Raw genomic sequence first — 14316 nt, forward strand, 5'->3', positions numbered from 1 at the left:
GGGCATATATTTAAAGTGATTGGTAGAAGGATTAGAGCGGAAATTAGGAAAATTTTTTTCACCCAGTGGGTGTTGGGGATCTGGAACTCACTGCTTGAGAGGGTGGTAGAGGCAGAAACCCTCAAATCATTTAAAAAATACCTGGATGTGCACCTAAAGAGCTGTGACCTGCAGGGCTACAGACCAAATGCGGGAAAGTGGGATTAGGCTGGATGGCTCATTTCTCAGCTGGCGCGAACACGATGGGCCGAATGGCCGCCTTCTGTGCTGTAAATTTTCTATGATTCTATGTAACCAGAAGCAGCTCAGCCCCAAATAAATATGACAAGTTTTCACTATTTCTTTGGTTCACCTTGCTCACTTGGTTGAGCTGCCAGTCTAATAAATGAAGGTGGTGAGGTGGAACTCCAAGGTGGCCAAGGTGTGTAAAATTATCGAACAATCTTGATGTTTTATTGCTTTGTCTCAACAACTGTTTTGAAGTACCAGTGAGAATTAAGGGTGATTATCTTTATCTGCTGATTTATTGGTCTATAAAGACTTGTGTTGTATAATAAATTCACATTAGTTGTTTTAGTCTCAGCCTCTGTCGTCGTAGTGTTTTTTCCGGCTAGCAGAGAAATCAGGAGTATGCAGTGGCATTTTGTAAATTTCCAGTGTATAGCTCAACAGTAAAAGGTAACCTTGTGCACCTTGAGGCACACTGTCCCATGTACTCTGCACTTATGGTGATGCATAGGAAGTGTGGGCTTGTCTGTGGAAGCTGACTTTTGCACTGAGCACAAGCAGCCCAAATTGTAACGTCTACCATTCCCAGTGCCTTTTCATGGAATAGCCAAGCATTGTTGACCTGTTCGGCTGCCCTGGTACCTGCGGTGATAAATTGTGAGCTTTTTGCATTACATTTTAATTGTTTGTGCTTTGTTTTTGGTTCTTCCACTAGTGACTTCAGTGAAACGATTCAGTATTACACGGCAGGCTGTGTTCCAGCTGCCCCAGCTTCTCCTCGGCTAATTCGGGCAGGTGTCACATGGATGTCATTGGAGTGGAGTAGACCCAGTGGGGTTTCATCTGATGAATCCATTACATATATCCTGGAAATGGAAGATGAGAGTTCAGTAAGAAAGATTTTAAACTATATATAAAAAAAGTAATTTTAACCCAACTGGTTAGCATGGGCATTTAACAGTATTGAACCACATCCAGAGCATTGCCTCTTAATACTACCTATAGTTAATCCAATGTAGTGAAAATGTAGGGGTTTCTTCATGCCCATCCCACTCCTGTGGTGCCAAGCAGACCTTCCTCCCCGTATACCCAGCTAATGTGAAATGTAGCACTGTAGAAGTTGCCCCGTTCTGGGAAAAATGGGCGTTCACTGATTCTCAACCAGAAGAAGGTCCTCAGCAGTTGGTCTGGCTTGTCATCAGCAACAGTCCCCATATAAGTACCTGTAATAAGGCAGAGAGGCATGTGACAAGTAATCCAGCTGGAAGGAAGCCAGCCGTGAGGAAATGGTGAAAAGAATCAAGCAATTTGCATAGGAAAGTTGTTCTGATTCTCTCCCCTGCCCCATTCCTAGCCCAAAAAGGAAATGTGAGAAATACTAGCACAAACTGCCAGTGGTATCCACAAGCTGTCCACAATTCTATACTAAGGACTCAATCTTGAAATGGTTGGCAGGTTGGCAGCGGTGGGGTGAAGATGTGCGTGGCAACCCGAGTAAACAAACCTTAACATTTTCAACACGATCGCATCGTAATTGATGGTGATTAACATGCTCTCCGGGTTTTGCGCCTGGCAGCCAGCCTGATTGATTGCTGGCTGCTGTCAGGAGCTGCAACTCGATGGAGGGGTGGGGGGAGGAGGAGAGAGAGCGAGACATCATCCGACGTTGGAACGGGGGTGGGGGGGGGAAAGAAGGGGGGATGGGAGAGGGAGACATCAGACATCGGAGCAAGCTGGAAAGGTAGGTTGATTTTGTGTTTTAACTTCGTGCAATGGTTTTTTATGTAATTTGTTTCTTTTTGCCTGATCCGGCCCTTCACGCCAGGTGAAACCAGGTGTGAATCAGAAGCTGTGGGAAAGCCGCCCAGGCAAGTTAAAAATCATTCTAACTTCATAATCTGTCACAAGTAAAGTGCCTTATGTACCTCAATGAGGCACATTTGGCTCTTCAATTCCGAGTTCGGGACGCCCACTCGGATGTCGGCGAGTTGGAGCCGGACTCCGAACCCGAACGGGATTTCCCTGATTTTCGGAGCCCCCCACCCCCAACACACCCGCAATTTCCCGGGAAAATCGAGCCCCAAGTGTCAAAACAGTTCCACGTATATTTCAGCTTTGTTCAATTGTAGCACTTTTGGCCCCCACGTCAGAAGTTTATAGGCTCCAGCCTCACAATAGGACTTGAACACATAATCCAAGTTGACACCTGAGTGCAGTAGTTAGGGAGTGCTGCATTGTCAGAGGTGCTATTTTTCGGGTGAGAAGTTAAACCAAGGCCTGTTCATGGCACCATTCAAAAAAAAAAGATCTGGAAGTTCTCCCAAAGTTCTGGCCAACATTTATCCCTCAACCTACACCACCAAAAATAATTCATCTCATTGTTATGTGTGGAACCTTGATGTGCCCACAAAGCAACAGTGACTAGACTTCAAAAGTAATTCATTGTCTGTGAGGTTATTTGGGACGTCCTGAGGATGTAAAAGGTGACACATAAATGGAAGTTTGTTCTATATATAAATGCATGTTAACAATGCAAGGTGTGCACAGTCTGCAGTGTATCTTGATATGATGCAAACGTAAAACAATTAAGTCAAAAAGTAACAAAAAATCCCTTTGAATTATGTTTTGAAATGTCAATTGTTTTAAGCTGCATGACTTCACAATTTCTTGCTTAAATCACTATTGAGCAATAGGAGGTCACAGAGGAAATGCAAATTAAATGTACAAAGAAACAAGTTTGACATTCGGTTCAAAAAACATTCCATTAATAGCTGTGGCGTTTCAACCAATATAATTTTGCATCTGAGACTCTGCAGTTGCAACCTCATACCCAGCCCCTCGAAGTTGCAGGACAACTGGTTGTGTGACCATTTCTATAGTTTTCCTGTCTCTCTATTCAACACCTCTCCATATTGCAGGACCTGAGTTATGTAATTCATTGAGTGGAAACCTGCAGGCCTGAATCCATAGGCCCAGTCCATGTCACCCTTGCAGATTCACCAGAATGACACCAGAGCTGAGAGGATTAAATTATGCAGACAGGTTGAATAAACTTAGCTTGTATCTCTTTAAGTATAGAAGATTGAGGGGTTTGATTTGATCGAGGTGTTTAAAATGTTAAAAGGATTTGATAAGGTAGATACGGAGAAACTATTTCCTCTGGTGGGGGAATCAAGAACAAGGGGATACAATCTTAAAATTAGAGCCAAGCCATTCAGGAGCGAAATCAGGAAGCACTTTTTCACACAAAGGGTAGTAGAAATCTGGAATACTCACCCCAAAGGCTGTGGAGCTGGGAGGCAATTGGAGCTTTCGAGACTGAGATTGATAGATTTTTGTTCAGTATGGGTATCAAGGGCTATGGAGCAAAGGCGGGTAACTGGAGTTGAGGTACAGATCAGCCATGATCTAGTTGTATGGCGGAACAGGCCTGAGGGGCTGAATGGCCTTCACCAGTTCCTAATGTTCCTATATTCCTTGTAATTTTCATAATATTTATCATCACTCCATCTTTCACAGTTGACAGTTTCATCAGTTCTTTGCCCAGCCACAAGGTATAAATCTCCAATTTATATTTCTTCTGCAGGAGAGGGGATTTTTTTTGCTGTATTGCAAATATTAATTTGTCTTGTAGAAAAAAAAATGGGTACAAGTTTGGCACATGGAAAGTGCTGACTTCTGGTCAATTAGGACAGCAAATTTTCGAACTGCAAGCTTTCCTAGTTGAAACTCATGTCCCATGGAGGAAATGTGATCATTTCCCATTTGTTAATCACTGTTATTTTTGGTTGGTGATCATAAGCAGTTATTGTAAGTCAAATGGGTAGAAGAAAATGAGGGAATTGTGATTATTCTGCAAAAAGATTTTTTTTGCACATTGCTGTTATGTAGTACAAAATTCAAGTTTAACTTGTAAGATTATTTGTAACTACATTTAAAAAATATGTTACAGGGTTATGGCTTTAAGGCGAAACACAATGGAGATGAGCTCGCTTGCACTTTAAAAAATCTCAGACGGAGTACCTCCTACAATTGCAGAGTAAGTGCAGATTTGCTTGTTCAAACCCGATTATTTTCCTCTCTGAATTAAGTTATCAAATTCAGATCATAAAAAGTATTAATTCCCAAGTGAGGAAGGAAAGAAATCAATCAAGGTACCTACTTAGTGATATCCAGTGACCGTCCTGTTGGAAGTGTGTGAATGTTGTATCAGTACGACATCACATCTCTTTGTGATGCCTACTGTAGTTGAATAGACTGAGACTTGCTGCTGAGGTATCACGAATGGCCACTTCACTGAGATATTGGAGGGTGGCTGCTTGAATTTTAGGAGTAGAAGGGGTCATAATTTGACAGGGCAGGAGGTAATGGCTCTTTGATACTCTAGGTGTTGCTACTATTCTCTTCCTTGCCTAGTGACACATGAGGTAACCCATTTCTTCCACCGTTTTTACAACCAGCAGATCATGTTCTGGGCTGCTTCTGTAACAACGTGCCTTTTTTTGCACTGATAGGTTATCAGCCTGACTCTCAACACCCTACCAGGAGAACCGACTAGATGCGTTGGGGAGTCACCACTCCATTCCCATCAGCTGCATGTTCCATGCTGAATGGCATTCCAGTATACAGAGGCTGGAGTTCTGCTCTCATACTTGCTGGGACTAAAGTTGGGGATGGGGAGGGGCACTCCACCCCCATCAGACACAAGTTCCCTGCTGAATGCCAGTCCAGTATTCAGATACTGAAACGTTCATCTCCGCTCGCCAGGGCAGTAGACTCTGTAGTGTATCAAAATTATTAGTTCAAAAGAATTGCTGGAAGTAGCATTTTATCACAATTTTAATTTTTGACCTGTCACTTTGGGGATAAATGAGCTGTGTACGGATGTGTCATTTTCTTTTTATTTGCATGCTGTTACAAACTTCTCTTGTTTTCAGTCTTTAAAAGTTAACATGATTATCTTTTCTTTAATATGCAGGTCTTTGCCTGTAATAGTGAAGGCAAAAGTAACCCTAGTGAGATTGTGGAATATTGCACGTGTTCTGATAAGCCTGGACCACCCAGTAAACCAAGTATAAAGGGAAAAGTTCATGCGTACAATTTAAAGGTTATGTGGGGTAAGCCACTTCTGTCACGTTAATGAAGTCCATTGTGAAGGAAACTCATTATAATGATCTCCTATAATTAAAATTGTGGATTTTTTCCAAACTGCGTTGCTTTTATTGAATTATCTGCATGTAGCTGATCTGCTACATCTGCATTGGTAGTGGGAGTGGGTGATGAGTGTATGTCACACTTGAGAGTGTCACATATGTAAATAAATTCAGAAAAAATGAACAAACTACTGTTGACAGATGCTATTTGCCTGATATGCTGCTGAAGAGGCAGGAGACCAATGAATAAACCAGTAACGAGCAAGTAGGAAAACTACCAATAAAGAACCAGCAGACAATAGCAAATAGAACTGCACAAAATAATTGTTTTGAAGATGTCTTTAGCCACCAGCTTGTTTTTTCAGTTATTTAAGGATGTAGTGATAACTATTTGATAACAAACATACACAAATTTGAACAATTCACAAAAACATCTTTAAATTTACCCATAAAATTGCCCTTGCCTCTTGGAAATGTCAGATTGGTTTTGCCTCCAGAGGCCTAATCTCCCTAAAGGGCCTGGAGCTTGAGTTTTATTCCTTTCTTGGAGCTTGCTTTGTTGCAGTTTGGACTACACTCCTGATATTTTTTTGAGTCTTCATACATGTGAGATAAATTAAATCTTGCACTTTGAAGTTTTGTCATTCTTTAATTATAGTTAGAGCAGCTGCATTTCTTGTATAAATGCTTTAATGCAATTACAAAGTTTATTTAATTGAAAATTCACTGAGCATTATGGTTTTCCTACCTTATAGTTATTTGCATTTTCCTAATTTTTCACACTCCAGAAAAGTCAATAAATGGCCTGTTGCCACTGCAACAGCTGGCTGCTTACTATGTGTGGAAAACATGAAGGAAGCACTGGGATCCTCAGTTAAGGCAGCAAATAAATATTAGTTTACATGCTGAGATATATTATTTCAGTGCCTCATCTTTGACATTTTCCTGATTTGTTTGAACTCCTGAAAATTACTTATATAAATGACCTATTCCTGAGTTAGAGCTGCTTGCTGCTCATCTGTTTTAAAATTTAAAAAATCAGTATTTTCCCCACTGCCTGCTTCAGTTCTGTCAGATGGGGTGTGGGATTCCTTATTTTTTTGCCCATTTTAACATTATACAAGTCTTCCATGTAACACACTGTGACTGTCACACTTACTACCTCTCACACTAACGATGTTGCACTTGATATACTTGCATATTCTCCGAGAAACCTGATGGAGCTCCACTAGTTCATAACAGTAATCTCTTGTGTGGTTCCCCACATAAGTGAGAGGTTGTAGTCTTTTTAATGGTATTTGTTAGTCGGTGAGCTGGTGTGCTTTGTGGGAACGGGTTATTTTGTAGGGGTGCAGGATCGATTACATTGGTTGGGAAAGTCATGTATATTTGTAAGGAAAGTGGTCAGGGTTTAAAAGACCTGGAGGTAGAAATTCAAGAACAAAAATAGTGGGGACATAGGGGAGATAGGGGGCTAAGAGCTGGCTGAGCTAGGAGCGTTGCAAGAGATGGCAGAATGTGGGGTTGGAAGCTGGCAGCTGAAATCTTGTGGGGCTAGAAGGAGCGAACCAGCAAGTTTTTGGGGCAGAGTAATTCAGACATTTTAATATAGCTATAAGAGGAGTGTGGCCCAACAACTTAGGTGCAGCCAGAGGCAAAGCCGGGAGGGGAGCAGGGTCTGAGGCTGATCCAGACAGGCAGAGGATTTGGAAAAGCAGCTAAGGCTTGCAGATGATTTCCAGTGCCGGATTGTGTGGTCAGCAAAGCGGAAGATGTGACAGAAATCAGAGGTGGTGCAATAGTACCACCAACTGTCTAGTGACTTGCAATGACGGCTTTAAAGAACTGACAACAAATGTTGATGGAGGTTTCCCATTATAAAATGTTGATGTAGAGTTTTCCTTTTATAATTGCTAATGTACAAACTGTGATTCAAAAAGTATGACACGAGGCTAAGTTGTACAGGGAGTGAGTGTCATATGTAAGATCTTGACTATAACATTATATATGTATGTATGTTAAATATTTACATGTATGTACCTGAAATAAGAACTCAAAAGCATCAGCAGATAAAATGTTAATAGAAGACTCAAATTCTGGAAGGACTGCAGCATTATTGATGTTTGGAGGGAGATTGTGGATAAATTTTCTGAAATTAAACATGTTTATTTTAGCTCAACCTTTATGTTATACTGTGTACTATTGCAGAGATAAAACGAGGAATAGTGCAAATTAGTCTTTTATTATCTTTTATATTTTTTGGCTTACTGCCAAAACTTAAACAGATGATATGGTCTGACCAGTGAATGTTCTAGTTGAGGAGCTACTTTGATCAGTCTCATGGAAAACTTTTAAAAGAAAATATAATTTGTCCTATTCTAACTCAAAACATTATATTTGATATTTCTAATCATGAAAGGAACATAGCAGAAACTGTATGGCAAAATATTAATTGTTTAGATACACTATTATTGAAATTGAAAGAAATACTGTTGGTTAAACATAATTTGATTTGCATGCTTTTGTGTAATATGTCAGATAAATGTAAATTTTTGTGACATATATGACTGGTTTCCTGAGGAAGTATCGATTTTCGGAATGTTACAAGTTATTGTCTGAGATTCTAGTGGATGGTGTTGGCCTGGCCTTGATGAAACCACCTATGTAGCTGAATAAATTAATTATATTAAATTGCAGCTGAGTCTTGTGCCTGTTAGAAAGATGTGCTTTAAAAAAAAAGACCCATAAAACACACTGACCCACGTAGAAGACTAAGCTCCCGGACTACTGGCTTTTCTGGTCCATGTATTTGAGCAACGCAGTGGGAGAATCCTAATTACGCTGAAATCTTTAGTGATATTTTAGTACAGAAAAATAACTGTCTTCTGACGTATTAGTCATGCTTAAGTCATCAAACATTTTTTTGCTGTTTTTATAGACCCACCTAAAGATAATGGAGGGTCAGAGATTACCAAGTATGTACTGGAAGTATCGAAAGGATTGAATGGTATGTTTATTTATCTTTTACTCCAGGTATTCCCACATCTATATATTTGTCTGCCAAATCTTGCATGTAGTGTAAAACAATCCTACTTTGTTAGTCGCAGAGTGGTGAAATGCATCATGTACTTGATTCAGTCATGTTTGACTCCTGGTGAATTTGTGTATGGTGCTGATACTGATTAAATCCAGCTGTTTTCTTTCTCCACTTCAACACTGCAGTGTGAGTTTCCCCAACTAAAAGAAGGAAACCAAAAGTTTTGATTTCAAGATGGCATTAGACAGTTATAACCTTAACTTTTATTTTTGTATGTGTACACTCTAGGTCCTGGGACATAAACTTTATTCGTACACATTTATTGCAGTGAAAAATGCATGTTGACAAATAAAATGCATTCTGCTTAATAATAAAGATGAGTTCTGGCAAATTTGGCAACAAAAACTGTTTTGATTTATGAAAGTTAGCCAAGTATTGAAGTTAGCTCCAAACCTGTGTTCATTTTTCAAAACAGTTTTATGCAGTTGGAAACATTTTTTTCCATCATTTGTTTATCCCATGATAAAGTGTCATGATTCCCCTAGACAATGTTGCTTTTTTCTGTTGGATATTTAAAAGTTTCAAGACAAATATATATATATATATATATACATTGTTTTAGATCTAAGAGATCATTTATTTAGGGGAAAAAAACATGCATTTATATAGTGCCTTTCACATCCTCGGAAGTGCTTCACAGCCAAAGAATTACTTTGAAGTATACTTACTGTCTTGTAGGCAAATGCAGCAACCAGTTTGTCCACAGCAAGGTGCCGCAAACAGCAATGAGATAAGTGACCAGTTAATCTATTTTGGTGGCATTGGTCGAAGAATAAATATTGGCCAGGACACCGGGAGAACTTCCCTGCTCTTCTTGGAATAATGTTGTGATCTTTTACATCCATTTGAGTCTGCAGACGCTTACCATTTCATCCAAAAGACAATACCTCAAACAGTGCAGCATTCTTCCAGTATTGCATTGAAGTGTCAGCCTGGATTACATGCCAAAGTCCTGGAGTGGAGCTTGTGCCCACAACCTTCTGACTCACAAATTAATTATATGATTGCTAAACCTTAGGGGAGATCGTCGGGGTGTGCACTTCTGTAATGGAATCCACCTGATTTTCCTCTGCTGAATTAATGTAGGGAAAGCGGACAGGTTCCTTTACAGGCATGCGCTCAGCCGTCTTGAGTTTAAATACTGTCTGCACTGCCTGGGCACAACCCAGGAAAACCTTCGCTCTTGTGTTTTACTATGTGTTAATAGCTCGGCAGCATTGATATTTGTAGTTTGCATCAGATGGTTTGTATGAGATGAGCCACATCTGAAGTTGCCGCTATATGCCACTTTCACTGTGATCAAAGTACTTTTGAGTCTGCACTGACATGAAACTGGCAGTATAACTTTGGAGTCAGGTCATAATTTGAATGCACTAAAGATGAACAATGTGAATACCCCTTACAACCCAGTTGTACTTGGCACTGGCAGGAGTATGACTCTAGTCCAAGCTGGTTTAAGAAATGTTCAGACATTTTATTGGGCATCTTAGGCACTTAAACTTAGTATTGGGTCTTTTCAACATTTTGAGGAAACAAATGTTTCCACCCATGTGCTCCGAGCATGAAAAAAATTGCCATGGAGTGGGGATGCATGTGCACATGTGTGTGTGAGTATAACTGGTGCTGCTGCTGGCACGGCGCATTATGTAGCTACCTCTGTCGGACCAATAGTGCAATGTCACTAATACCTTTGTAACCTTTTGCAGCGGTCATTCTAAGTGAAATCCAGCCTTGACCTGAGTGACTTAGCAAGTGATAGCGTTTGTTAAGGTGTATTTGCAAAATAGTAAGTGGTTGTCTAGGCAGTGTTTGTGAACCTATCAAATGTACCGATGAGAAGAGGCCAATAATTGGCACCTCTTTTTTTAAAAATCCGGCCTAGTTTTAAAATGTGATCAGTCATTTAAGTAGCAAATACATAAACTGGTAATGTTAATTTGTATCTTTCAGAGAATAAATGGGACATGGAATACAATGGACCAGTCAGAGAGCATGTCTGTGATCATCTAAATCCTGGTGCATGGTATAGAATGAGGGTTTACTGCATCAGTGTTGGAGGACAAAGCCAGGTAAAAGCTGATATTCAGTATTTTGTTTTCTTGAAACATTCTGACTAACTTCTGAACTCGTCGAGGCAAAGGATTTCAATTGTGTTAATGGGCCACTTTTCCACTTTCTGATACCTATTTATATGCATCAAGTATTTCCAGGTCGTATAGAGTCCGTACGCGCTACTTGAAGAGTGAACTCAATCTCCATAAATATTGCTTAAGCACATAAGAAATAAGAAATAGGAGCAGGAGTAGGCCATACAGTCCTAAATTGCCCATCCTGAGACTATGCCCTCTAAGGGACCCATGTTTACTTTCTATTAATGACTTAGATGAAGGGACAGAGTGTAATGTTATCCAAGTTTGCTGATGATACAAAGTTAGGTAGGAAAGTAAGTGTGAGGGGGACACAGTGTGCAAAGGGATATAGACAGGTTAAGTGAAAGGGCATGAAGGTGGCAGATGGAGTATATTGTGGGGAAATGTGAGGTTATTCACTTTGGTAGGAAGAATAAAAAAACAAAATATTTTTTAAATGGTGAGAAGCTATTAAATGTTGGTCTTCAGAGGGATTTGGGTGTCCTTGTACATGAAACACAAAGTTAACATGCAGGTACAGCAAGCAATTATGAAGGCAAATGGTATGTTGGCCTTTATTGCAGGGGGGTTGGAGTACAAGGTTAAGGAAGTTTTGCTGCAGTCGTACAGGGCTTTGGTGAGACCACACCTGGCGTACTGTGTACAGTTTTGGTCTCCTTACCTAACGAAGGATATACTTGCCTTAGAGGCGGTGTAATGAAGGTTCACTAGATTGATTCCTGGGATGAGAGGGTTGTCCCATGAGGAGAGATTGAGTAGAATGGGCCTATATTCTTTGGAGTTTATAAGAATGAGAGGTGATCTCATTGAAACATAAGATTCTAAGAGGGCTTGACAGGGTAGATGCTGAGAGGCTGTTTCCTTTAGCTGGAGAGTTTGGAACTAGTGGGGCATGGTCGCAGGTTAAGGGGTCGGCCATTTAGGACTTAGATGAGGAGAAGTTTCTTCACTCAAGGTTGTGAATCTTTGGAATTCTGTACCCCAGAGGGCTATGGGTGCACAGTCGTTGAGTATATTCAAGTCTGAGATCGATAGATTTTTGGACTCTGGGGATTGGGCGGGAAAGTGGAGTTGAGGTCAAAGATCAGCCATGATCTTATTGAATGGCAGAGCAGGCTCGAGGGGCTGTATGGCTTACTCCTGCTCCTATATCTTATGTTCTTAATCTATTATTATATTTCTTGCTAATTTACGCTCATTCTAATTTCTCCCTCTTTATCAACCTTTGCAAGTTTCTAAAACTCTGCTTACTATTCTTAGCAATATTATAAGCCTCTTCTTTTAATCTAATACCATCCTTCACTTCTTTAGTTAGCCACAGATGGATCACTTTTCTCGTGAAGTTTTTATTCCTCAATGGAATGTATATTCATTGAGAATTATGAAATATCTCCTTACATGTTCGCCATTGCTTATCTACCGTCATATCTTTTGATCTAATTTCCCAATCAACCTTAGACAACTCGCCCTCATACCTATGTAATCGGCTTTTTTTAAGTTTAGGACTCTAGTTTCGACTTAAGTACGTCGCTCTCAAACTCAATATGAAATTCCAATCATATTCTGATCACACTGTCCCCAGAGGATCCCTTACTATGAGATTACTAATTAAAGCTGTCTCATTACACAAGACAAGATTTAAAATAGCCTGTTCCCTGGTTGGTTCCACGACGTAATGTTCTAGAAACTGTCTCGAATGCATTCCATGAACTTGTCCTCCAGACTACTTTTGCCAATTTGATTTGCCCAGTCTATATGAAGATTAAAGTCCCCCACGATTATTGCATGACTTTTGTCACAAGCTCCTCTTATTTCTTGATTTATACTCTGTCCAACAGTATAACTACTGTTAGGGGGCCTATAAACTACTCCCACCATTGTTTTCTGCCCCATGTTATTTCTTGTCTCCACCCATACTGATTCTACTTCCTGATCTTCCAAGCCAAGATCTTTCTCACTACTGTCTTTGTCATCCTTTATTAGCAGGGCTAACCTTCCTCCTTCCACTCCCACTCCCTCCTTTTCCATTTTGTCTGTCTTTTCGAAAAGTCAAGTACCCTGGAATTTTTAGTTCCCAACCTTGGTCACCTTGCAACCACGTCTCAGTAATGGCTACTAGATCAAACCCATTTATCTCTTTGTGCCATTAATTCATCTATCTTGTTACGAATGCCTTGTGCATTCAAATAAAGTGCCTTTAATTTTAACATTTTACTATTTTTCCTTGATTTGACCTTATTCACTGATGTACTATTATCGTTAAACTCTCTGTCCCTTCCTGACACAGTCTGCTTCTCTTTACCCAAATCACAACACTGCTCTATGGCCTTGACTTTTCTCTTTAGAACCCCCACCTTTTTAGTTTAAAGCCCTATCAACCACCCTAGTTATTCGATTTGCCAGGACAACTGGTCCCAGCCCGGTTTAAGTGGCGCCCGTCCCAACGGAACAGCTTCCTCTTTCCCCAGTACCCCATGAATCAAAACCCCTGTCTCCCACACCACTCTTTGAGCCACGCATTTAACCCTCTGATCTGTTTGACCCTATGCCAATTTGTGCGTGGCTCAGGTAGTAATCCAGAGATCATTACCTTTTGAGTTTCTGCTTATTAATTTAGATTCTAGCTTCTCAAACTCCCTCAGCAGAGCCTCATTCCTAGTTCTATCTATGTCATTGGTTCCTACGTGGACCACGACAACTGGATCCTCCCCCTCATGCTCAAAGTTCTTTTTCAGCCGCGAGGAGATATCCTTAACCTTGGTACCAGGCAGGCAGCTCAGCCTTTGGGACTCCCGGTTGCAGCTGCAGAGAACAGTATCTATCTCCTACCACAACCACATTCCTTATTACTCCCCCCACTTGTATCACTGTGCTGTGGTCAAATTGCCCATCCTCACTGCAGTATGTTCTCATCCACACAGGTAGCAAGTACCTTGTACCTGTTGGACAAGGACGAAGGCTGACACTAATCCATCACTGCATCACTGGATCCCCATAACTGCCTGACTCGCAGTCATATCCTCCTGTCCCTTACCAGTGACCAAATCTAAACTACTTCCTAATCTAAGGGGTGTGACTGCCTCCTGGATCAATGTGTCCAGGTAACTCTTCCCCCCCCTCTTTGATGCACCCCAATGTCTGAAGCTTGGACTCCAGCTCAACATCTCTGAGCCGAAGTTCCTTGAGTTGCAGACACTTAGCGCAGATGTGATTGCCCAGGATCTCGCTGGTCTCCACCAACTCCCATGTACTGCAGTTACGACACACCACCTGCCCTGCCATCCCTATCTAACTTTGTTTTATATGTTTAATTAATCAAATTTTTATGTAATAAATTGACTTGGTTATTTTTAGTTTTTTTAAAACTAATTTACGTACTTTAAACTAGTTTCTCGCTCTTTTTAACTCTTCAGTTTTAAGGCTTTTTAACTAATGCTAACAGACTAACTAACAGACCACTAAACACAACCACTTAAAACACTTAGCAATAAACTAAATTCTTACACTGACTTACCCTCAGTGCTCCTCTGTGACATCACTTTTTGTCTCTTGATTTCTTTGATTTCACCGTTGGGGTCCACTCTCCGCGCTCCTTTTATTGGCCCCTCAGGTCCACTCTCCGCGCTCCTTTTATTGGCCCCTCAGGTCCACTCTCCGCACTCCTTTTATTGGCCCCTCAGGTCCACTC

General features: G+C 40.7%; 1 protein-coding gene across 3 annotated transcripts in view; it reads left to right on the forward strand.

Annotated features, from left to right (window-relative positions):
• Positions 1 to 14316, forward strand: part of LOC137332878 (fibronectin type-III domain-containing protein 3A-like) — a 145459-nt gene that overhangs the window by 116048 nt on the left and 15095 nt on the right. For all 3 annotated transcript variants that reach the window (XM_067996859.1, XM_067996857.1, XM_067996858.1), the window contains exons 13-17: positions 944 to 1118; positions 4181 to 4267; positions 5207 to 5345; positions 8320 to 8388; positions 10429 to 10547. In XM_067996859.1, coding sequence (XP_067852960.1) covers positions 944 to 1118; positions 4181 to 4267; positions 5207 to 5345; positions 8320 to 8388; positions 10429 to 10547 — 589 coding nt within the window. The remainder of the gene's footprint in view (positions 1 to 943; positions 1119 to 4180; positions 4268 to 5206; positions 5346 to 8319; positions 8389 to 10428; positions 10548 to 14316) is intronic.

The sequence above is a fragment of the Heptranchias perlo genome, chromosome 15 (assembly GCF_035084215.1).
Source record: "Heptranchias perlo isolate sHepPer1 chromosome 15, sHepPer1.hap1, whole genome shotgun sequence".
Lineage (NCBI taxonomy): Eukaryota > Metazoa > Chordata > Chondrichthyes > Hexanchiformes > Hexanchidae > Heptranchias > Heptranchias perlo.